Genomic DNA, 23,433 nt, shown 5'->3' on the forward strand with positions numbered 1-23,433 from the left:
AATAATCTAAATCTAATAACCAAATGATAACGCCTATTTCGCATTTAAATACTTTACAAATGACTATTTATATGAGTTAATAACAATATGATTCTGAAATATTCTGAATCATCACCCAGCCCTACTCTGAAGGGAACCTTTTTATAAATCTTGTTTTGTACTTTTCAAGAAAACCTAATGGGATAATTAGTACAGTTACTGACACATAAGTTGTAGTACCACCGTTTGGCCACTACAATAATTGCTTTATCATCTGGCGCACTTTCTGGGGGCTTGAATCTGCCTCTTAGATTTTCTTGTCTTAACACATCTTCAGACTCTGTTCCACTTTGTTTTTGCTTTAACACTTTGGACATGTGTCTTTTGGTTTTTGACTGAATTGCGTTTTTTATCCCGACAAAACCGGTTTGCCTAATCATTCTCAATGGTAGACATAAGGCGCTTTCACACCGGAGTACTTTTCCCAGTATAGTTCCGATAGTTCTTGAAATGTTGCGTTCACACCAAAAAAATCCGGAACTAGAACTTAGTTCATGAGAACCTTTCATGGGAGAAAAAGGTTCCCATTTCTGATTGGCTGGGCGAATTGCAAACCACGCCCCGTAAAACTCGGAAAAGTTTTGTGAAGTATTGTAAGCATTGTATTTGCTGGCATTAGCATTATTAGCATTAGCATTAGCCCAGTGCACCAACGGAGAGAGACTAACTTATGGCAACACAAAAAAAACATGGGAGCGGTGGAGATGAGGAGGTGTCGGCGTTCTGGCGATTTACTCTGACTTCCGGCCGGGGACTCCGGGCGGCAGTATACGCCGTGAAGTTGTTTGCGGCCTGCCAGTAAACCCAAAGCAGAAGAAGAAGAAGTGACGTCAGCGGCTTCACTAAAGAGTTCTGATGAACTAAGTACGGCAAAGTACTTGGTGTGAAAGCACCTATAGAACGTTTTCCTGAGAGATATATGCAATTCACTTTTTTACTGGCAACACTGAAATCCTAGTGATGCATACAAGTTAAAAGTCTAGATGTATCTATATTTTTTACGTCAAGAATCTGGTGTTTGAAGCTGCTTTGGTTGAACATAATCCAACGCTGAACAATCAGTTATTTGAGTTTACAGGCATGCTGCACATTCACTTTAACATCCTTACCCGTAAGGTAATTGCCACTCTACATGAAAATTTCGTCCTGATGTTCATTAAATGTGAGTAGCCGGTGGCTGTAGCTAATGGCGCGTTTCCACTGCAGGCCTCGCTCGGCCTCGCTCGGTTTGGTTAGGCCTTATTAGGTCCAGCTCACTTTAATGCTGCGCTTCCATTACAGTTTAGGAACTGGGGTAGTTACTATAGTAAGTGTAGGCGGAGCCGTGACGTCATCTTCAATGAGCGCCCCAAAAAACAACACAGCCGTTAGCTGTTAGCACTCAGAGCTCACAGCTCCTCATATCTGTTCAGAAACTAGACAAAAGTTAAACAAGTACAAACCACAGACTGCCTGTGTCATGGAGAATACAGTCGCTGGTTTATTTATGTCTATAGGCCGTTGTTGTGAGTGTGGACGGTCGGAGCATATATAACGTTAGCTTAGGTTTTTCGCCTGCCGTCTGTCTGCAGACTTGTCAAAGCATTAATTCATGGTTTTTACTAACCGGTATCAGTATGTTGTTACTTCGGCATCATTTTGAAACGTGTATTGCAATTAAATCACGGTCAAATATGTTCATCTTGTTGTAGTTGTAGCCCCCTTGCCAGCGATTCTCTCTCTAGTTTAGCATACTCAGCCCGACTCAGCCTGGTTGTTCCTGGCCCTAGAACCACGATTTAGTCGGGCCAGAAAAAAGGTGAAAAAGTAGCCCCGGGCCAAAACTAGGCCAAGTGGAAACGCAACCAAAAACGGGCCCCGCACGGCTCGGCACGCTTAAAGCGAGCTACCCGCTGCAGTGGAAACGCGCCATAATAGAGAAGAAGATGGGGGTGTAAAGGAGAAAATACGACAGTTATCTCCACGCCTTTATTGTAAGTTAGACTCTGTGAGCTTTCCAATTAGACCGTCTGTACCCGAGGGCCCTGTTGTGGGTAATTGTTTTTAAGAATCTGCTAATCCCCTGAAGAATGCAGTAATGACACAGTATCGCTGCAGCATGTGCTCAAATCATTGTATTTGCATTTTTGAAAGCTGCCGTCTCTCCCACTCGTGTACAGACATGGCTTTGTTGTGCTCTGCTGCAGAGCATATTGATGCCTGCTGCAGATTAATTAAATGTCTACCATTACAGCTGGAATGTATGCAGGTGTCTGACATTCAGGATGTGATTGAAGCAAATTGTCCTAATTGAATTTTGTTTTTGCTCATCATCTGATTGGAATCGGCTGTGCATCGACTCTTTTTTTGTGGCATGCAGTCAGAACTGATTCTGGTGATTTTAATAAGGTACGATCTTTTTGCGAACAAAGACATTCTTTCCTTTCTGCTTCAGAGTTTGTATTCAGACCAAATTCCTGCTGGAAAGGTGAATCAGAGTTTCTTGTAGTTGCGATAAGATAAGGTCAGCTGTCAGATTCGTTGAAGCTTTGTGCACAGTGGGTCTCCGAACATTTATGTGTTACCGCATTGCGCTTTAAAAGACATCTAGGCCCATTTGAACCCATTAAATCCCAAGCAAAACACATCTGCATGGCCTTTTATTATCTAACAATCAAGCTTATCATAGATGTTGAGGGGTTTTTCCGTGGTATTTGACTGGTATTAGTATCGACTACTACATTTTTGGTGTTACATTTTCAGTTTTAGTTATGCATTAAATGAAATAAGAGGACATTGCGCGGTAGAAATCCTCACCGGAAGGTCCTATTCCATTTGGTTTCCTTTAGGGATGCACGATATTGGTTTTTTGAAACCGATACCGATAACTTCCTGCTTCTCAAGACCGATACCGATAACCGATAATAATATAATTCTATCTATCCTATTCCATTTGGTTTCCTTACATAGTTAGGAAAATGATCCTGCATCTTCCTCGTGTTTTAAAGGTTAGAAAAGACAAGTATTGCTGGGATAGGATTGGTTTAACTTGTTTATTGCTATTCCATTGTATAGCGACTGTTTTCTCTCTGCTTTTTGGCAGTTCTGCTATTCTGTGTCCCTGACAGTTTCCTTTGATAACATAAAACCCAACACAGCAGACATTATTAGTTCTCCATTTCATAGTTGAATATTTGACAACCGTTGTCATCTTCATTTGTGAACTCAGTGGCGTGAAGCACCGAAACTAAAAGCCATCAAGGTATTCTTCAGCAGGGATAACTTGAACAGCCTCGTGGAGTCGATCAGTCCATCAATCCGAGCCGTGGGACTTTCTTTCTGGCGACACACAGCTGTCCTGTTAGTCTGTCAATGAAGCTGATACCTGAATCCCAAATGTGGAGAATGCCACACGCAGGAAAAGAGATCTAACACAGGTTTGAAAGACATTGACAGCAGTCCGCTTTGCTCGGCTTCCCCACCAAATCCAACAGTATTTGTTTCTCAGCGGAGCAACACGGAGAAACGGCAAAAAATGATCCCTGCTTTCTGTCCCTGATAAACAATGCTTAACAGAGCAAGAGAGGCGACACACTGTGTGGAAAACAATTGCTTACTCAGGCTTTCCACATATAGAAAGATCTGGAGGAAGGAGGAATACGCAAGTAGGAAAAGCTGCATGTAATGTGACCCCGTTTTTCATCCAAGCTGGTGATGCAGGCAGTTTCTTTTATTCATGCTCTTCGTTCCGATTGATCTCACTGTGAAGCAAAGAGATAGTGAGAGGCTTGTAATAGCTTTTGTTTGTCACCAAACGTACACAAATGCATCAGCTTTTTTTTCCTCACACCAAGGCGTATACAGTTTTCTGCATTATGGAAGAATTACTTTTGCCATCTTTGTCAGGACCTTTCATTGATTTTATATATTCACCAGTCAGCATCTAGTTAATTTTGAAGGAAACTGAGCCTGATTTACTTTCCTTCAATCAAATCAAAAATACCTTATTAATCCCAGAGGGAAATTAGGTTTTTGTGACGGTTGCAGCATGTTAGAATAAGATAAATGGATATTTTTGGAAATGCCCCCGATGTAAAAACACTGGCTGGTGAGGAGTCCCTGGTTTAAATGTAGCATGTCTTCACAACCACGCAACATTATGCACTATTGATCATTTGTGCTAAAAACAACACAAGAAGGTAGGACTGTCCCTCCAGAGGCATGATTCCCAATAAGAAAACCTCTGTTCTCGACCAAATATCTTGCAAAGACGCACAGATTAATTTCTATTTTCTGAGTCCTCCTCCCAGAAAATCCATTAATAATGGAGTACAAATGCAGTAAGAACAAATCAAAGGAAATGTTGCATGTATTTGAGTAGCCAATGAAGCTTGTTTCTGCATGATTTGTTAGTGGTTAAGTTAAACTCTTTTGCCTGACAACCTCTATTGGTGTCCAGTCAAACCATGAGGCCCTTTCACACCAAGTACTTTTCCCAGGAATAGTTCCCGGAACTTAGTTCCCCGGAAATCTTTAGTTCCTGAACTGTCCTAATAGATTGCGTTCACACCGGAATAAGTCCCTGAGGGAGGATTAGGCAAATGAAGCCGCTGACGTCACTTCTTCTTCTGCTGCTTTGGGTTTACTGGCAGGCCGCAAACCACTTCACGGCGTATACTGCCACCCGAAGTCCCCGGCCGGATGTCCCCGGAGTTAGGGACTGGCTTCAGTAGAAGCTGCTGGGAGTCCCAGCAGCTTCTACTGAAGCCTTCCGAGTAAATCGCCAGAACGCCGACACCTCCTCATCTCCACCGCTCCCATGTTTTCTTTTGTGTTGCCATAAGTTAGTCTCTCTCTGTTAGTGTGCTGGGCTAATGCTAATAATGCTAATGCGAGCAAATAAAATGGCGGCTTCACAAATAGTTTTCGGCATTTTACAGGGCGTGGTTTGCAATTCGCCCAGCCAATCAGAAATTGGAACCTTTTCCTCCCCAGGAAAGTACCACCTCTCTAGCAGGGGGTGAAAAGGTTCCCGAATAAAAGTTCTAGTTCCAGATCTTTTTGGTGTGAACGCAAAATCCCAGGAACTATCGGAACTATTGCTGGGAAAAGTACTCCGGTGTGAAAGCGCCTATGGTCTCATTCAAATGAATCAGGGGTTGCAGTTTTGACGCATTTGATTGTTGCTTGAAACCTGCTGTACATGTTCTAGTTGTCTCAAGGACAAAGAAGAGCAAAGCAGCGAAATGCAGGGAAGCTTTTACATAAAAGTCTGTTTCTAAATGGGGAAATATCCAACCTCTTATCACATATGCTGTCACACTTTACCCACAGCTGATGGAGACCCTGAGAGTGGGCTTGATTGCCAACAATGGAGGTGTGAAGTGAAGAGTGCCTCATTAGGAGCCACCACGTCATCGAAAGTGGGGCAATTAGCAATTGGGAGGAAATTCTTTGACCTGAGACGCTGTTGAGTCAAGTCTTCTTTCAAGAGTCGCTTTTCTCAAACACAGACTGACACTTTAATAGTTATTTATTGCCGAATTGAACGCTTTGTCCCAAGGATCTCCTCCTATATGGGATTGTGTCTTCAACTAATGTCCCACCTTGTCAACCTGTGAAAGTAAAGCAGCAGTAAGTTTAGCTTTTACTCTTTGAAGTCGTCCAAATCTGTCTGGAACTCCTGTGAAAAGATACCTACAGCCTTCTCAAAAAACCAATGCTGCCACTTAGCAGCAGACAGAGAGAAAGAAGTACCATATATATTAAGCAACTTTGGAACTGGCCCAAACACAACTTCCTTAAAAAAGAATCCCAGTCTTTAGCATTCAAGTCTTCTTTCAAGAGTCGCTTTTCTCAAACACAGACTAACACTTTAATAGTTATTTATTGCCGAATTGAACGCTTTGTCCCAAGGATCTCCTCCTATATGGGATTGTGTCTTCAACTAATGTCCCACCTTGTCAACCTGTGAAAGTAAAGCAGCAGTAAGTTTAGCTTTTACTCTTTGAAGTCGTCCAAATCTGTCTGGAACTCCTGTGAAAAGATACCTACAGCCTTCTCAAAAAACCAATGCTGCCACTTAGCAGCAGACGGAGAGAAAGAAGTACCATATATGAAAGGACATGGTGACTGGGGAGATATAAATGACACCGGCAGTGAATCACACCGTTGACACACTGCATCACACCTTTGTGACGCTCGTTGCTGTGTGACCTCACTGTGAGCAAGGTTTCTCTTCTGTGTGTGTGAGATCTATGGTCTAGTGTAGTGTAAAGACAGTTTGAACTTTATGTTATGTCAAGTGTAAATATCAGAATTATTACCTGTGTATCAGCAACAGGACAGAGTCATATATTAGTTGTTTTTGTATTGACTGTTTCCTGTGCAACACAATGCAGGCAAAGTCTACAAGTAACCTACATACACTCAGGGTCTTACTCTCCTGAAATAGACATGAGTTCCCAAGAAAACCCCATTTGAAAAAGATAGATTTGAGCCATACATAATTGTTTCTTTCTATATAAATTCATTTTTTCTGTTTATTTTGGCTCTAGATATTTAAAATAGGCTCTTACAGTAATATTGCACTTGTCGACATGTTTATTTTATCCCATTTTCCAATTAATGTGTGTTCAATAACACACATGCTGTCAATTCATGCAGTGTTTGGCAGGGCTCTCAGTTTATGACGTCAATATTTAAGGCTGTGAGCATTTCCATAATTAGTCATGGGATGCATCATAGGTCTGGTCTCTTTATCAAAGCAAAGCATACCATAGTCACGCTAGATCAATTATTATATTTCTTTCTTGTGCTATGCTATGTACTTTTGCATGTAGGCGGACACGTTCATGCATGTGTACAAAAACCTCCCACCCACCAAACATAGGGCTACTCCTAAAGCCTTGAGTAATTCAAACTCTGCACATGATTACTTGTTTGAGTCAAGAAAACATTGGATCTCGTATGTATGACAATCGTATTGCAACTCACAACAGAAAATATTTGTTTGAGTCCGCACTAGGGTTGTAACGGTTCACAAACATTTCGGTTCGGTACGTACCTCGGTTTTTAGGTCACGGTTCGGTTCGGTACGTTTTCGGTACAGCAGAAAAAATTATCACAAAACATAAAATATTTGTTGTTTTTTTGTAATTATTATTAAACTGTGAATATTCACTCAAATAAATACTAAATATAATAAAATAAACATTAAAGTGCAGCATTCCGATGACCTGAAATAATCTGTATTTGAACTGTACTGTACTAGCACCTAAGCAGCCAGTTTGACATTAGGACTTGCTTGTCATTGTATTTTCATGTTGTTTAAAGAAAGATGAACTTGTCCACATTGCTGCTGAAAGGGCAGATCTGCTGGCACTAACAATGTCTCCTGCTGTGGAGAAAACCCTCTCTAGGGACAGAGGTAACAGATACAGCCAGGTAGCGCTTTGCTAACATGGCAACATGAGGATATTTGGTGTTTGTAATAGCTTTGGCTCGGTCTGAACTCTCTGCGAGTGGTGGAGGCTTACATGCTAGTGGGAGTTGGGTTTGCACTTCAGTCTGATGATGGTGATATTCACGTTCGGGTGATGCCTTTTCAAGAGTGTGCAAGTTTGATGTATTGCCAGCCGCGTAACCAATGTTAGTTGAACAATGCCGACAAACAGCTTTGGTTCGGTCCACCTGTCTTTGTCCGTCATCCTTGTTCGTAACTGCGAAACCAAAATGTTCCCAAACCGGAGACTTCAATGATGCTGGAGGATTTTCGAGCTCAACTTTATCTGCGTTCGCCATTTCGACAGTTCCTCAAATTACTGACTACATTTGAACGCATCCCTGTGACCAGCTCTCATAGTATGCCTCTCGTCCAATGAAAAGACTTGGTCGCTCTATGACGCTTTGAACCCAATGTGAGCAAATTACTCTGAATGTTGCGACGCAGCACCCGAGAATACTTCCAAATTTTTTTTACGTTTAACGTTATATTCGTTCGGTACACTTCGGTACACATGTGTACCGACCCGAAGGGCCCGTACCGAATAATTTCGGTACGTGTACAGTCCGCACAGTTCCTACCATTCGATCAAATAGTTTCAAATGTGGAAAAGAGCCATGACCATTACAGTTTAATTGGGCTTTCTTATTATTCCTTTATGCCACACATTGCAGCTAACATTACATAGAGATAAGTGCCCGAAATAATGCAGTTTTCTTGTATGGTAGAAGCAAGAGTATGTTATTTCCTTCAGAGTCTTGAACGTTTTTGACATGCATTTGCGTTTTTTCACTCAATTTAGTATATTCTTAAACTTTAGGACCTATATAATCTTCATGTTAATGCTTAGCTTTCCAATATCTAAAGTCTGTATTTTAGGAAAACACCCATTTGTTAATGGAAACCGGTATTGCTGGCTGTAATCATTCAGATATCTCTTCAAGCTTCTGCAGTGTGCGTTACACAAACCAACGGATGTCTTTTAGAGATATTCTTTTCAATACAAGATTCCCTCTTTGCTTTAACAGTCAGTGCCGAGACATGCCAGAGGGATAACAACACAAAGGAGGAATTGTTCTATGAGCGTCCTTCCTAAAATATCTTACAACATGTTATTTTCACAAGGCATTAAAAGGATGATGCTTCAAAAAACAACTTAGTTATTGTGTTAATCCTTGTTATTGCACCGTCATGCATTTCTGTTTCTCATTTTTGTTGCGACACAGTAGAAAGTCGGCTTGCTTTTGAAACGTTGCTTTAAAGAACTGACACGTATCTCATAAAACCCCCACACTGGCGCCGTCCTTTTATCCTCCTGTTTGTCAGTTTTCATAGCAGGATAATATAATGAGAGTCAGGGGAAGATGATATCTCTATGAGAAACAATCGTTTAACTGCACTGCTTATCAGCTCGCTGCATATTGAGCTGATAAAAACATCAGGGAGTGTATAAAGCTGAATACATCTGCGTTTGACACATCTGCTTTAAATGATATGGGATTATAGGGGACAGCCAGTGATGAAAAGTGACCTGCAATGCTACTATCCCTTCTGCAGGCTGCAATAAGTCTGTAAACAGAAACAGCTTTGGATCCACAACTCCTTTTCAATTACTCACACAGCAGCTCCTATTGTAACTTATCGACTCATGCATGGAAAACGATTGTGAAGTCTGAAAAGAATACTGTATTGATCGTATTCAAGGTCAGTTATTCATGTCTTTAGTATAGTCTCTTTCACACATGCACTGCGTCCCTGAACCTACCACGGGAAACTATCTGAGAACACAAAGGACCAAATCAGTTCATTTAATGGATAAGGGTTAGCCAATGGACTCGAGTCCTTACCCAAAGTGATGGAGTTCCAGTATCTCTGGGTCTTTTTCTCGAGTGAGAGGACAATGGAGCGTGAGATTGGTCGGAGAATCAACGCAGCAGTAGCTTTACTGGACCATTGTCACAAAGAGAGAAGAACCAGAAGGCAAAGCTCTCAATCTATCCGTCCATCTTTGTTCCTACTCTCACCTATGGTCATGAAGGATGGGTCATGACCCAAAACGGACGAGATTGCGGATCCAAGCAGCTGAAATGGGTTTTTCTCTTGAGGGCGGATGACACCTCCCTTGGGGATAAGATAAGTCGGAAGATACTCAAAGTAGAACCGGTGCTTCTTGGCGTAGGAAGGAGCCAGTTGATGTGGTTTGAGCTTTCTCCGAACCCTGGATAAGCAGTAAAAGATGGATGGATTTAGGGTTTGAGCCAACTCCAAATCATGAGACAAACTAAGTCACATTAAGAGACTCATGTTAACAACAAGTAACAAACCAGCTACATGACAGCTTTTGTGCCATGTCTTCATACTTAATTCCTTCATTTCTGATTTGAGAATGTCCAAACCTGATTGCCAAATACTGTCTGTAGATCTATTGGAAAAATGGTTTAAGATCTCTTGTAGGGTTGCAAAGGGGCGGAACATTTCCGGTAAATTTCCGGAAAGTTTCCATGGGAAGTTAAGCTGGGGAATTTTGGAAATATTCGATGCAAAGTTAAACAAAAAACATGACATTTCAACAGATTTTGAAGTAGAACAGAACAAGTTTTAATTATTTTATTGAACAATTATTTGTTTCATTGAAGAACGAAAACAGGAATGTTGAGTTAAATATTACTCATCCCCCCCAACCCCACAAAAATGCACCCCCATTTAAAAATCCCCAACAAGACCCATTCAAAATGTTAAATGAAAAGAGCCCTTCTCCTTTCAAAAAGTCCCATTAAACATCTTCCTTCAAGCACTCCTGCATTTTGGCTAAACCCTTTCAGTCAATGGGCTCTTCCTGGGCCTCATCAACATCACACTCTTCCTCTTCCTCTTCAGTGTCACTGTCCAGCCTTGTTGAGGATGGCTCTGTGTCAGACTCAGACTGTTTGCCCGAATGCCAACCAGTTTTTCCACTCTCACATGCCTGTGAGCCTGTTGCGAACCTTTGTGTGGTCTCAATAGCCATGCAGTAAGCAGTGTGCTATGGCATGGATATTCAAGTGTACTTGAATGGCATCTGTTTGTTTTAGTCAAGATTATGCTAAAATATACTTTCCCCAACTATATTTAAGTCCCCTATGAAGAGCCTACCTTCAATTTAGAAAATTCCCAGTTTATTCCCGTTAATTCCCATGGAAAGTTTCCATCTTTGAAAATTCCTGGAATTTTGCAACCCTAATCTCTTGGGATGAGGGCTTTGGGTGCTGACCCTTCTAGACTGTAAGAAAACCTCGCATTAAAAACAAGAAGATTTGAGTCCTCGAAGTTGAGTTCATTACCTCGTTCGTTCGTGCTCCATTTCTTCCTCTTTCACACTTTATTTCCTCCGTTTGCCTTTTTGCTCTAAGCTGAGTTGTCAGTAGCGTTTGAAGTCTTTTCTTTTTAAAAGGCTTCCTCCTGTCCTCATTTTTCTCTGCCTACTTCCTCACCAGCCCTGGATTGAGATGCCTTTGGTAGAGTTTGCAGTTTTGAGCTTCAGTAAAAGCTCACTACTTTGTCCGCACTATTCATCACAAGATTAAACTGTTATTTTGTCCGATCTGTTAAGTCCTTCCCCACCTTAGCCCTACTGAATGCTCCTCTTGGCCATGTTAGTGCTTCCTGGACTTAAACAAACAGTCTCATGGAAAGACATCTTGACTCGGGGCAGATGCCATTTTCCTAACTTATATTAGTCATTTTATATCACTTATGCAACTGTAATGGTGTGTTGAGGCAGATCTAGCTGCAGGCTGTTTGTTCACCAGCAGGCGTTCAGCAGCGTTTCCTCTTGACACCCCGTAATGCAATCATAGTACATGGAGATAATAACATCTCAAAGTAATAACCCTACCATCTGTGTCTATAATAACACACACTTTTGCATCATCAAATCTGACATTTGTGGTATTTTCTGAGGAACAAAATAGAGTTTTTTGCATGAGTTTAATTTCATACCATCTGGAAGGAGTTGGAAATGTCAGATTTTACCAAGAATGTTACCAGTTTTCTCCCAAGTCAATGACCTTTATAGTAGGATAAATAACTAGAACTCCACCTGATGATTATTAGTTGATCGGTGGGTGCCACCTCGACACTTATGATTGATAGCAGGTTGATTTAAAGTGATCTTAATTATGCAACTGTGAACATTTTACAACTTCTTGACAAGCCAGTGTTTCTGTATTGTATCTCACTGATACATATAACCAAGTCTAAACTCTCCTCTACCACTAAAAGTACAGTGTGCACAGTGCTACTCTCTGCAATGTCACATGGTCCTTTACTCAGGGTGTCCGCGGGGTCTTAAAAAGTATTCAAACTTGATAAATCAATTTAGCGAAAATTAAGGCTATTAAAAAGTATTAAACGGCATTTTCCAAGGTATTAAATGTTGTATCTTGTTTTCAATAAGTATATAAATGGTCCAAAGAGGTTGTATTCTACAGTCTGCCTGAATGTAATCATGGCGTAGGTGTGTAGTGTGATTCTGTGTAGTTTATTGATGGCATCCCGTTGGATTTGACGTCATCTGAACAGGATATCGCACGCTCACTGCTTGATAGCGCGCGAAGGTCCGTTTACGCCGGTTGTTAAACAACATCGTTATGGGGAAATGCAAGTTTGCGTCCAAATGGTTGGAAGATAAGGAGGAAGGACAATCAATACTGTATATAGTAAATGTGAGGTAAAGTGTGTCGCCAATGTAACCGGTTAAAACTCCAAGTGGCGATGAGGTCTTAAAATGTATGGAAAGGGTCTTAAAAAAGGTCTTAAAAGGAATTAAATCTGACTTCAGGATTCCTGCATATACCCCGTTTACTGCCAAAACTTCCACTAAGATTTCCAGTAAGAAGTACAATTTCAATGAAGGTGTTTTGACAGAATTGATTTTAAATCCTGATTAAAACACTGATGATTTGAGCAGATTTGTTCCACATAGAAAACAAAGATTGTTAGTTTAAATTAACACTACCAGATCAGAGATAGGTGTATGAGATAATACAATATTTACAGTGAGTGTTTTGTAAGATCCCAACTGTCTGATCAGCCATAGTGTATCCAATAAATAAAGGATAACAATGGAGAAATTTAGGATAACTGAGAATGTTTGCTTCTGGAAAATCTTTGGGTTATATTGTCTTTCAAGCTGGTGATCCATGTCACCTTCATCTCTCCAAAATGTGTGTGTAACCCCCCCTCTCCTCTTTGGTATTCGGCTCAGCCTTCAACCTCTCCAGGGAGCCACTTAAAACAATAGGACTGCCCTTTATTTAAAGGGGGTCGAGCATTAGAGCATACTGAGGTCTTTGAAGGATGAATTCATCAAACCCTTTGGGCTTTAGGAAAGGTGAGATGGTAACTTGAGTGTTCAGATGCCGCCATAGGGATTTTGATTATGTGTTTTCACAATTTGATTTTGAATTCGTTTTTCAATGTGTTGATTAATAGATTTAGTTGTCATGTAATTAGTTGGTTGATCAATTCAACATTTTGCTCCAGACTGAAATATCTACAATTTCTAATAACTACTATTGGATCGGTTACACTTAATTCCTTTATTGTCATCGTACAAGTTCATGAAATTAATATCAGCAATCCATATCCACATATTTAAGCAGGATGGTCCTAATAACTTTCAAGATATTTAACCCCTTGCTACCTGCAGATGTGTGGTATTTTGTATGGAGTATCTCGCAATGGTGTAAAGATATTCATGGTCTTTGGTTTTCTTTAAAATGGTCAAAGCAGTCTCTAGGGTGGCAGTCAGCGTTTCCGCCAGGGGGGCGTCTTGCCGTCATTTGACGCCCTTATTCAGCTCGGGACGCCCTGAACGCGAGCCGAGGGCGTCCAAAAATATTAATAATTCGAGAGAAGATCGAGAGTTTTTATCGCTTGAAATGACGAAAAGGAAAAAGGACAAGGACATCCCTCTGTTGGAGGGGCAAAGGAGTCTGGTGGGATTCTTTTCTGAGTATTGAAGATCGTTTCCCCGACATCGAAGGTGCCTGCTACAGGACAACACGGAACGTGCACGATTTGGACGCGATGAGCGGGGGGGTTTTAGTGGAGCGGGGGGGGTTTTAGTGGAGCATGCGCGTGAGCTGCGAGCACTAGAGCCTCGCAACGGCAAAACTGAGGCTCTGTGGTAAACTGTGGTAACATGAAGAGCCGTTTGGGAGCCGAAACAGCCGGCGCTTTAAGAGAGCCGAGCCAAATGATCCGGCTCACTAACGTAAAAAGACAGTGTCTATAAGGGACGGCTCAAGTAAAAATTCTAAACACCCCCCCCCCCTCCCCCTCCCCCTCTCGGGGTGGACGCTCCCTCAGCCCTGGTCTGGCGGAAACACTGGTGGCAGTAGACCTTTGGGTGCCTTTTATTTATCCTCGCTCTTAGTCTCCTCGAGGTGCGTTTACGGGATTGAATATCCTCTATGGTGGCAGAGGGCGATCGATTTTGTGTTGTCAAAGGGTAGGTGTTGAACTTTCAAATATTTGCCCACTGGGATCTTTTAAATGTAACGTAAAGGCCACGATTCCCACTGTGACTGGGTGAATGTTACTAGTAACGTAAGTACATCCTTTTATGACATGATGAAATATATGTATTAGATGTTGATTGGCACGTTTGGCCTATAACTGACTCGCTTAGGAAACTCAGTATTTGTCCAAATACCTATGCAGCCATTTTAATTGGTGGATCCCTTTTTATAGAGCTGTACAATTAATCCAAAACGCAATATATACTATATTTGTTTGGTACAGATCCTCCTTGAAAAATATCCTGACTGTGGTTGTTTTTGTTTATTTCTCAATAACAACGATCCCAGTCTCTGATTTCAGGCAAAAACAATCGCAATTAGTTATTTTGACCAAATCGTGTCACCATAATCCCTACTTCTTACCAGAATAAAACATCAGCACTGCTTCCCTTCCTGCAATAAACGATCCATCGTTCTGTAAGCCATTTTTTGTATCGGCCTACTTTTGCAGCTTATGAATAAAAAGTTTGAACTATTACTCTTTCAAGATCCAAATGAAAACTCAAGTCGTACATTTCCAAATGTAGTCACGTCATGTGTTAAAGACGACTCTGTCAGAGGTGTGTTTGTTCAAATGTAAATAAAGCTGAGGCTGCCTTCGTAGTTTAACCAGCAGAAGAAATGTAATAAAGAAGAGATTACAACTGAAGCCGACATGAGTGAGCGTGGTGGGAGCATGTGTGTCTGTGGGTTGTTGGATTAAAAGACGAGGATTTAGATTGGATGTAATGATGCGAGGCAGAAAGCGATGAAGGACCTCACCCCCGCTGTCTCAACTGTTAATATTTGGAAATGAGAGAGGGATGGTGAGGTTTGTACTCATCTTATCAGCGTGTACACAGGCATAATTTATACTGGGGACGCTGTGGAAATGTCTCCATCCCTCTTGGAAATGGCCAATTTTGTCCCGCACCACTTTGCATTAGGATCACTTGTTAAAAATGTTCTGGAAATAGTGTGAACAATGAATTGTACACTTTGAGAAGAGCTTTATTTGCACAAGAGAACTTGTACAATCTCGAGGACTGTTTTGGTGTCTTTCTGGTAACCCAAGTATTGCAACTTGGAACTGCGACATGTTTAATATTAGTAATAATTCAAAAGAGAATAGTAAAGATATTGTTGCTTCTGCTTTGCAGCTCGCATAACTGAGTTACTGCGCTAGTTGTCAAAAAGGTATTGGAAGCATATGTTTGTATGTACATTATGTATGTACGGGAGGCACTTAATGAAGTAGTTTTATCTGAAAAAAGTGTCCCCTCACTTTCTAACAAAGTGACGCCCATGAATGTGTATATATATATACAGTATATATATTTATACGCAGTGACTCATAGCGTGTTTCCAACCAGCGCAGGTAGCAGTGGCAACATTACTGATGGTGGTACATTTGGGATTGCCTAATTTTCTCCCATTTTCCCCAAATAAATGATCATTGCTCCCATCACCTCCCAGCCTCACATTACCCTCTGACCAGAGCCTGGATCTCTGAAAATTAAAACTTACCGGATCATGTAACACATACGCAACCTTTTCCCTCTCACACCCACATCACACGGTCTGCAGGGGGTCCAGTGTAGCTGTCCTGTCACCTCGCTTCTTCGCAGATATTAGCTGACATCTGACCTTTAATGAACACCCAACGGCAGCCCGCTGTTGAGCAGGTTAGCGAGGCTGTCTGACAGCACCAAACACTAATGAGAGGATCTCTTTCTCTCTCAGCAGAGCCAGTGTCAGTCCTCAACCATAACCATAGAAAACCCCCTACACACCTCATTAGCGTCATGCTAATAAGCCACTACATGCAGGGGATGTCAGAGAGAAGCTGGATGGGAGTGGAAAGAGGAGAATGCATGTGAGAGCCGACTGCAAGTGACAATATAGCATTTAATTCAGACCATCATCAACATATTGTTAGTTCTTCCCAATGCTGCTCAGAGTAGAAGTCGATAGATGACTTTTGAAGCAAGTGCTAGCTATTTTCATTGGTAAAGATTTGGCAACACTGAACAGGACACTTCATTTTGTTGTCCAAAGCTTTGTGCCAGAAACCACGTTTGCCTAGAAGATCATACCTGGAGTAGCAAAGATAAAGCAGGTTTATCAGGGGGTCCGCGGGGTCTTAAAAAGTATTAAAAGTTGATCGATCAATTTAGCGAAAATGAAGGCTATTAAAAAGTATTAAACTGCATTTTCCAAGGTATTAAATGTTGTAGCTTGTTTTCAATAAGTATATAAATGGTCCAAAGAGGTTGTATTCTACAGTGTGCCTGAATGTAATCATGGCGTAGGTGTGTAGTGTGATTCTGTGTAGTTTATTGATGGCATCCCGTTGGGTTTGACGTCATCTGAACAGGACATCGCACGCTCACTGCTTGATAGCGCGAAGGTCCGTTTACGCCGGTTGTTAAACAACATCGTTATGGGGAAATGCAAGTCTGCGTCCAAATGGTTGGAAGATAAGAAGGAAGGACAATCGATACTGTATATAGTCAATGTGAGGTCAAGTGTGTCGCCAAGGTAACTCGAAGTAGCCTTAAAATGTATGGAAAGGGTCTTGAAAAAGGTCTTAAAAGGTCTTACATTTGACTTCAGGATTCCTGCATATACCCTGCTTATAGTGTTCATGCAGATGGTGCCATTATTCCACAGCCATTACATTGTGCAATCAACATTTACTTCCTCATGATAAGTTAAATCCAGAAGCTTGTCTATTTGATGATCTTCACAGTCACTCATTGTTCTGGAAACCCAAGATGCTTGTGGCCTGTTGGATTTGCAATAGATTCTTTAATAGAAATGTAAATGAGTTTTTCTATTGATGTGGGTTATTCGATAGATTTTGATTGTAATGTGGCCATCTCGAGTGATTCAGATCTTAAGTCCATTTCTTTTTGCCTCATTTACACTTTTATTTTAATGAGATTTCTTTCCAACAAATTCCCTTTCTTTTCCAAAGGCCTTATCGTCTTATCTCGTCCTCTTTGTTCAATATAACTATCTTTTTCGCCCCCGTGTTGGTTTCCCGATTGTTCTGAATCCCTCGCCACTGCAGTACTTTCTAGTGTTTTGCTCTTTAGGAGGGCTTTACATCCCTTTGTGCCTGAGGAGTTCAGCTACAGTCTGTAAGGAGAACAGGCCTTTGTTAATTGCTTTGTGTGGTTCTCAGGGGGACAGCCAGTTCATAAAAGTTGTTCGCATTCTTTTAATGTTTTAGTTTGGAGAGTAAACCCTATTGCTTTCATTTGCTTTTGAAACAACTGGTCTATTTTTTCCCAATGTTTAACATCGAGAGCTCAGTTTTTACAGAAACAGGTTTTGTCATCGTCTTCACCAAAGTGATTAATTAAACGAGGCTCTGGTAAAACAACGTATTAGAGCAAGCAGGACATTCCAAAAAACTTCCATTTTACTGAAATAATTTCAAATACTTTAACTACATAGCAATATACTTCGGTGCAACTTGCCAGCTGACCATACCAGGTGACTGTTAGCACGCTAGCAAACAACTTATTTATTACCTTAGTAGTCCAAGAAAACAATGAACAAGGGTAAACATTGTTCGATGGGGCATCAAAATGATTCAATACATGAAAAGTGGAAACTTCTTGCTGAGAGGTCAATGGGACAGTTGGCTGCACTTTCATGTCTGCATGCCTTGTACAGCAGGGCTGTTCAATTAGTTTGGAATGGGACCGGTTGATGAAAATGATCCAAAGCAAGGAGCCGGGAAAAAGATGGCTTGAAATATGAGCAATAATATTTAAGAGCTTCGGATACAATACATACTACAACAGCATAGTGGAGTGCATATATAGCCCCAAGGCCTTTATAGATATAAATGGCAAGTTCAGAACTCAGTAGGCCTACATGTGAAGCTCATTTAACCATCAACATCATTTCATTTGATTTCATTTGATTTAGGTGAAATTATCTAATCATTCACGCAGAGATGCAATAAATGACAGTTTGTCACTACAGTAGCTAGTAGGTGGGTTCAAACCCGAGCCCGCCGAAGTTTTCAGGCAATGTCTTCCCCTCTATCTCTCAATTTCACTCTAAAGGCACTCTGGCCCAAAAACATTTTTAAAAAAAAAAAAAATAGTTGATTACTTTTTAACATTATACTCAAAGGGCCAGTAAATATCACCCCGGGGCCGCCAATTGAATAGCCCTGTTGTACAGTATGAAGATACAGCTAGCTTAAGCACAAAGACTAGAAGCATTGCTCCATTAAAACCCACCAAGCAGCACCTCTAAAGCTCACTAAATCTAATACAAAACTCCCATGAAACCTCAAAATGACATTACGTTTAATGGCTTAAACAAATACATTTATAACACTGATAACACGTACATAACAGTGAGTATAACTCAGTAAGTGAGCTATGGTGTTTTTCCCACAATGTCAAACTATTCCTGTCACTATTGGTGGGGAAATATTCTCCAAGGCCCATAACTGTGACCCAGTTCAAACTGTCCTGACTGAGCACACACACCTGTAACCTTGGCTGCTGTGCTCTCAGTGTTGTGTCTCCCTGCTCCTGCCTGTTGGCGTCAGCTGATAGAGGTGTTATGATTCTATCTTGTTATGCAGCATGTTGATGATTCTCTCTGAACTAGCTAAACACACGGGTCTGGGGTAGAGTTCTTCAGAGTTGACGTGGCAACTCTACCGTGAAGTCAAAACCTCTGACTCTTTGACTTGTTTTGTGAATTCTCCGGCCGAAGCTCCAAATAAACCCGTCGGTGTTTGCCATCAAAGCTCCAGCTCTCCCCGTGACTCCTTCGTGAGTCGGTGACTCCTCCTGCATTGCTACACAGAAGTTTCCCAGAGCAAGTAGAGCAGTGTGGTTCACATTTGACTCTACTTTTTATTTTGTATTTGTTCTATCTCGTAGCAAAGCCAAAAGCACATTTATCATTTTGGCATTACTTTAAAATAAGACCTTCATGTTTACGCTATAAATCCAGTTTCATTCTGGAGCAGATGATTCCCAGAGGTGAAGGCTTTACGGTTCTCTTTCTAAATCAGCTTTGTTATTTCCATAGGGGCCACAAACGTAAGCACGATGAAGCCAAGGAGGAGGAGGAGGAGAAAAAGGACGATGAAGAGGAAGGATCTGCTGACGAGTCTTCGAAGGATTCTAACGAGGAAGGAGGAGACAGCAGCTCGGAGGCGGACGAAATGGCCGCTGCTCTGGAGGCAGAGCTCAATGACTTTATGTGACGAGACTCAGTCACAGGAAAAGGACAAGAGAACATCAGCCCCTACGATCGGTACCTAAAAAAATCCTATTTTTCTGCTTTTGAGTCAGTGTGTGCTTCGGATGTATGAGCCATGAATGTGCGCTGTAATGAAAATGAATGTCCTGTACAGAAATGATGTCGCTGTGTAAATAAAGGCTTAGATTTGTTTTTGTAGCATTGATATACAGCCTTTTTTTTTTGGCATAAAACACTTTGATGTTAACGTTTTATTGTAAGATAACGAAACCATAGGAGACTTAAAATTTGATACTTTTTTTCTATTTCAATTTTTTATATTGATAAGTAAAAGACGAATGGGATTTTGCTGGTCGTACATGCCAAAGAGTTTGGAATAGATTTGCCAACGCGTGCAGCTAAATATTTTACTGTGGGTTCCAGTTTAACTTTTCCTTTGGCCTCCTCGACAGTTTTTTTTACGGTCATAAATGCAACCAGCAGATCGAGGCGTTTGAATGTGTTTTCCCAGTTCTTTGTCACCCAGGTGTTTGTACATTTGATAACATATTGGTAATGTAAGCTCTTTAAGGTGCATCGCCATGACTCGAATCCAATTGAACTCTCAGTTTATGTCCATTTTCATGTGTTTCATAAGTATTTGTGTACTTTGTCATACCACCTGTACTATAGCTGTTGTACAGTTCAGAAGAACAGACTTTAACTTAGTCTCTGCTTACGTACACTTGAGTTATAATGTAAAGCCTCCAAGGGGAAGTTCTCCCAAATTACTCAAACCTATTTTCTCCCTTGCCCTTAGTTGTCTAATCAAATGAGTCCTAAAACCAGGAAATGAGTCAGGATGTTACCACTTCGGTTCCCTCGTCTTGAAGTCGAATGTTTTTTTGAAGTTTTTGGGCCTAAAATAAGGTTTACACAAACTGAAGAGATTTTGACGTTTTGTTTTACGACATAAAATCAGCAGTAAATACCCCACTGTTGAATTAAAAAAACGCCCGTTGCGTGAGATGAAGTCATTTGACCATCTGTAGTTCCTTTTATAACGTTAGCTTTTTGCTTAAGAAATCACAAACTGATGTTAATATGTGGAGATTCATCTTTTGAACAAAATGTGTAAGTGTCCTAACTGTGGGTTTGCCACAGAATTTTTTTAAGTATTCCAAAATCCTATAGTTTTTTGTGGAGGGAACCGGTGTGATGCTAACTTCCTGGTGGGACTACAAAATGACGTCATCACTGCACCACTTTGTAGTTTAGTTTGAGGTATTTCATGCTTCAGTTGTCTGTAGGAAGGAAGATAACATTAGTTACTATCAGTGAGCAGAGATAGAACAGCTTCACATGGTTCAAACCAGCCTGTTTGGTAAATATAACCTCTTCACGAAAAGCATGAACTTCAGGATTTCTGTTTTTTTAACATAAAAAAACCCGCTATAATCTCACTGCCATTTTAACCTCCATGTCCCAAGGTTGCTTTGATTCATTTTCTAAGTAGAGTCACATCTACGGCACTGAGTCTTGTTTTTGTCTCTTTTTGTTCCTTTCCGACGGCAGGAGATTACATTTGAATATATGCCCCAAAAAATGATTTCACCTTGAAAAACAACTCATAAATGTTTTCCTTTAACATCTCGCCTTTTCAACCCGTTTGCTTTTGGTTGTGTTTTCTGTGTGTATAATGAGTTCCAATCAAAATTGTAAAGTATTTCCTATACTTGACCCTGAGAGAAAAAATACTTTCGTCAAATAAAAATATGTTTCTAAGACGATGAATTTGATGTTGTTATTTCTGCCATGACATGCATGAAATAGATCCATTATTAAACTCCAAATAGAGACCATTCCTTTGCTGGCATTAGGATCATAATGGGACCATGAGTCTCCCACCAGCATACGCTACTCCGCTAATGGGATCTGTGTCATGAGAAACCAAACCAGAAGCATTAGGCCTTCTTCCAGCTTTCGTCTGATACATGTCTTGCAAATGTGTTGCAACCGGCGAATAACCCCTGTTTCTATGCTTGTTTTTACACCGAGGGGAAATCAGGCTCATTATTGGAGCGTACAGACGGCACGAGACAGTTTGCAATTTTCGACGCAGGAGGAGAAGTACAGAAACGATCATTTCTGCAGGGTAATGTCACTGCTTTTTATACTCAAATGTCTTTTTTTCAGAAATGATTACAATGGCTTTTATCCAAAACAACTCACAATGAAGATACAAGCTTAAGAATCCAAGACTATTGTGAGTTAATGAGCTTTCAGTAAGCCAAATAATTGTGCTGATCTGCATTCGCTGCTGCATTTCATTTAAATTAGTAGTTGTAACAAACAGACGACCATTTGATTGGTGTAAATTGTTGGAGTGGCGGCAAGGTAGGGAAACATGTCATATCACTTTATCGGATCATCTTACATTAAAGAGTCCTCTCCTGCTGATGTTCAGGTGTATATCAGTATGTAGTGTTTCTACTTTAAAGAGTCCTCTCCTGCTGATGTTCAGGTGTATATCAGTATGTAGTGTCTCTACTTTAAAGAGTCCTCTCCTGCTGATGTTCAGGTGTATATCAGTATGTAGTGTTTCTACTTTAAAGAGTCCTCTCCTGCTGATGTTCAGGTGTATATCAGTATGTAGTGTCTCTACTTTAAAGAGTCCTCTCCTGCTGATGTTCAGGTGTATATCAGTATGTAGTGTCTCTACTTTAAAGAGTCCTCTCCTGCTGATGTTCAGGTGTATATCAGTATGTAGTGTCTCTACTTTAAAGAGTCCTCTCCTGCTGATGTTCAGGTGTATATCAGTATGTAGTGTCTCTACTTTAAAGAGTCCTCTCCTGCTGATGTTCAGGTGTAAATCAGTATGTAGTGTCTCTACTTTAAAGAGTCCTCTCCTGCTGATGTTCAGGTGTATATCAGTATGTAGTGTCTCTACTTTAAAGAATCCTCTCCTGCTGATGTTCAGGTGTATATCAGTATGTAGTGTCTCTACTTTAAAGAGTCCTCTCCTGCTGATGTTCAGGTGTAAATCAGTATGTAGTGTCTCTACTTTAAAGAGTCCTCTCCTGCTGATGTTCAGGTGTAAATCAGTATGTAGTGTCTCTACTGTGACATGTCTCCATGCTTTAATGTTCAAAAAGCTCTTTATTGTTAGTAATGATAAATGGAGCATACAGTATAACTGAACGTTGCTTCTCCATGCGTAGTTTTGACTCTGAGGTCAGAAAGCCTAAATGGTTCTTAATGCAGCAGAAGATAAAAGATGTATTGTGGACCCTAAACCAATCAGTGCTTTATATACCAGCAGTTATATGGGTCTAATGTTGAAAATGCAGGAAACAGTGGGATACATCACGGTCAGAAAGTCCATTAAGTGTGTGTGTGTGTGTGTGTGTGTGTGTGTGTGTGTGTGTGTGTGTGTGTGTGTGTGTGTGTGTGTGTGTGTGTGTGTGTGTGTGTGTGTGTGTGTGTGTGTGTGTGTGTGGTGTGTGTGTGTGTGTGTGTGTGTGTGTGTGTGTGTGTGGTGTGTGTGTGTGTGTGTGTGTGTGTGTGGTGTGTGTGTGTGTGTGTGTGTGTGTGTGTGTGTGTGTGTGTGTGTGTGTGTGTGTGTGTGTGTGTGTGTGTGTGTGTGTGTGTGTTGTGTGTGTGTGTGTGTGTGTGTGTGTGTGTGTGTGTGTGTGTGTGTGTGTGTTATGAAGCGCTTCTTTCCCGGAACGCCTGATGACCCGCCGCCTTGAAAGCCAAAGCAAACGGCAATAAACTGAGAGCTGTTTAATCCACAGGAGGGAAGTGATATCAGCACACACAGTGGCCCTCATTTTCATGTAAAGTAATGCTTTCATCTGTGTTTTGATCATCATCGATCCACAAATGTCACTCAACGTCGACCCAGCTGTCAAAAACGACTCCCTGCAATAAGTGAAGCCATTTGCAAAACTGATTTACAACCTTAATGGAGGATTAATGGGATGTTTAATTAAAAAGTTAAAAAAAAGTATTTCTAGTGAGAAAAACAGCTTTGTGCTTTATCAAGAGCAGTTGCTATGGAGTCCATAAACAATTATAATTGAAGTGTCACCTAATGTAAAAAATGTAAATGCCAACATTAATGAGTAGATTTTATAGTCG

The 23,433-nt window shown here is 40.9% G+C and overlaps 1 protein-coding gene across 2 annotated transcripts in view; it reads left to right on the forward strand.

Moving 5' to 3' along the window:
- ctdp1 (CTD (carboxy-terminal domain, RNA polymerase II, polypeptide A) phosphatase, subunit 1) overlaps nt 1-21,084 on the forward strand; it is a 117,452-nt gene extending 96,368 nt beyond the window's left edge. For both annotated transcript variants that reach the window (XM_034235180.1, XM_034235181.1), the window contains exon 13: nt 19,138-21,084. In XM_034235180.1, coding sequence (XP_034091071.1) covers nt 19,138-19,315 — 178 coding nt within the window. In that variant the 3' untranslated portion in view covers nt 19,316-21,084. The remainder of the gene's footprint in view (nt 1-19,137) is intronic.
- The last annotated feature ends 2,349 nt before the right edge of the window (nt 21,085-23,433 follow it).

This window comes from Gymnodraco acuticeps, unplaced genomic scaffold (genome assembly GCF_902827175.1).
Source record: "Gymnodraco acuticeps unplaced genomic scaffold, fGymAcu1.1, whole genome shotgun sequence".
Classification (NCBI taxonomy): Eukaryota; Metazoa; Chordata; class Actinopteri; order Perciformes; family Bathydraconidae; genus Gymnodraco; species Gymnodraco acuticeps.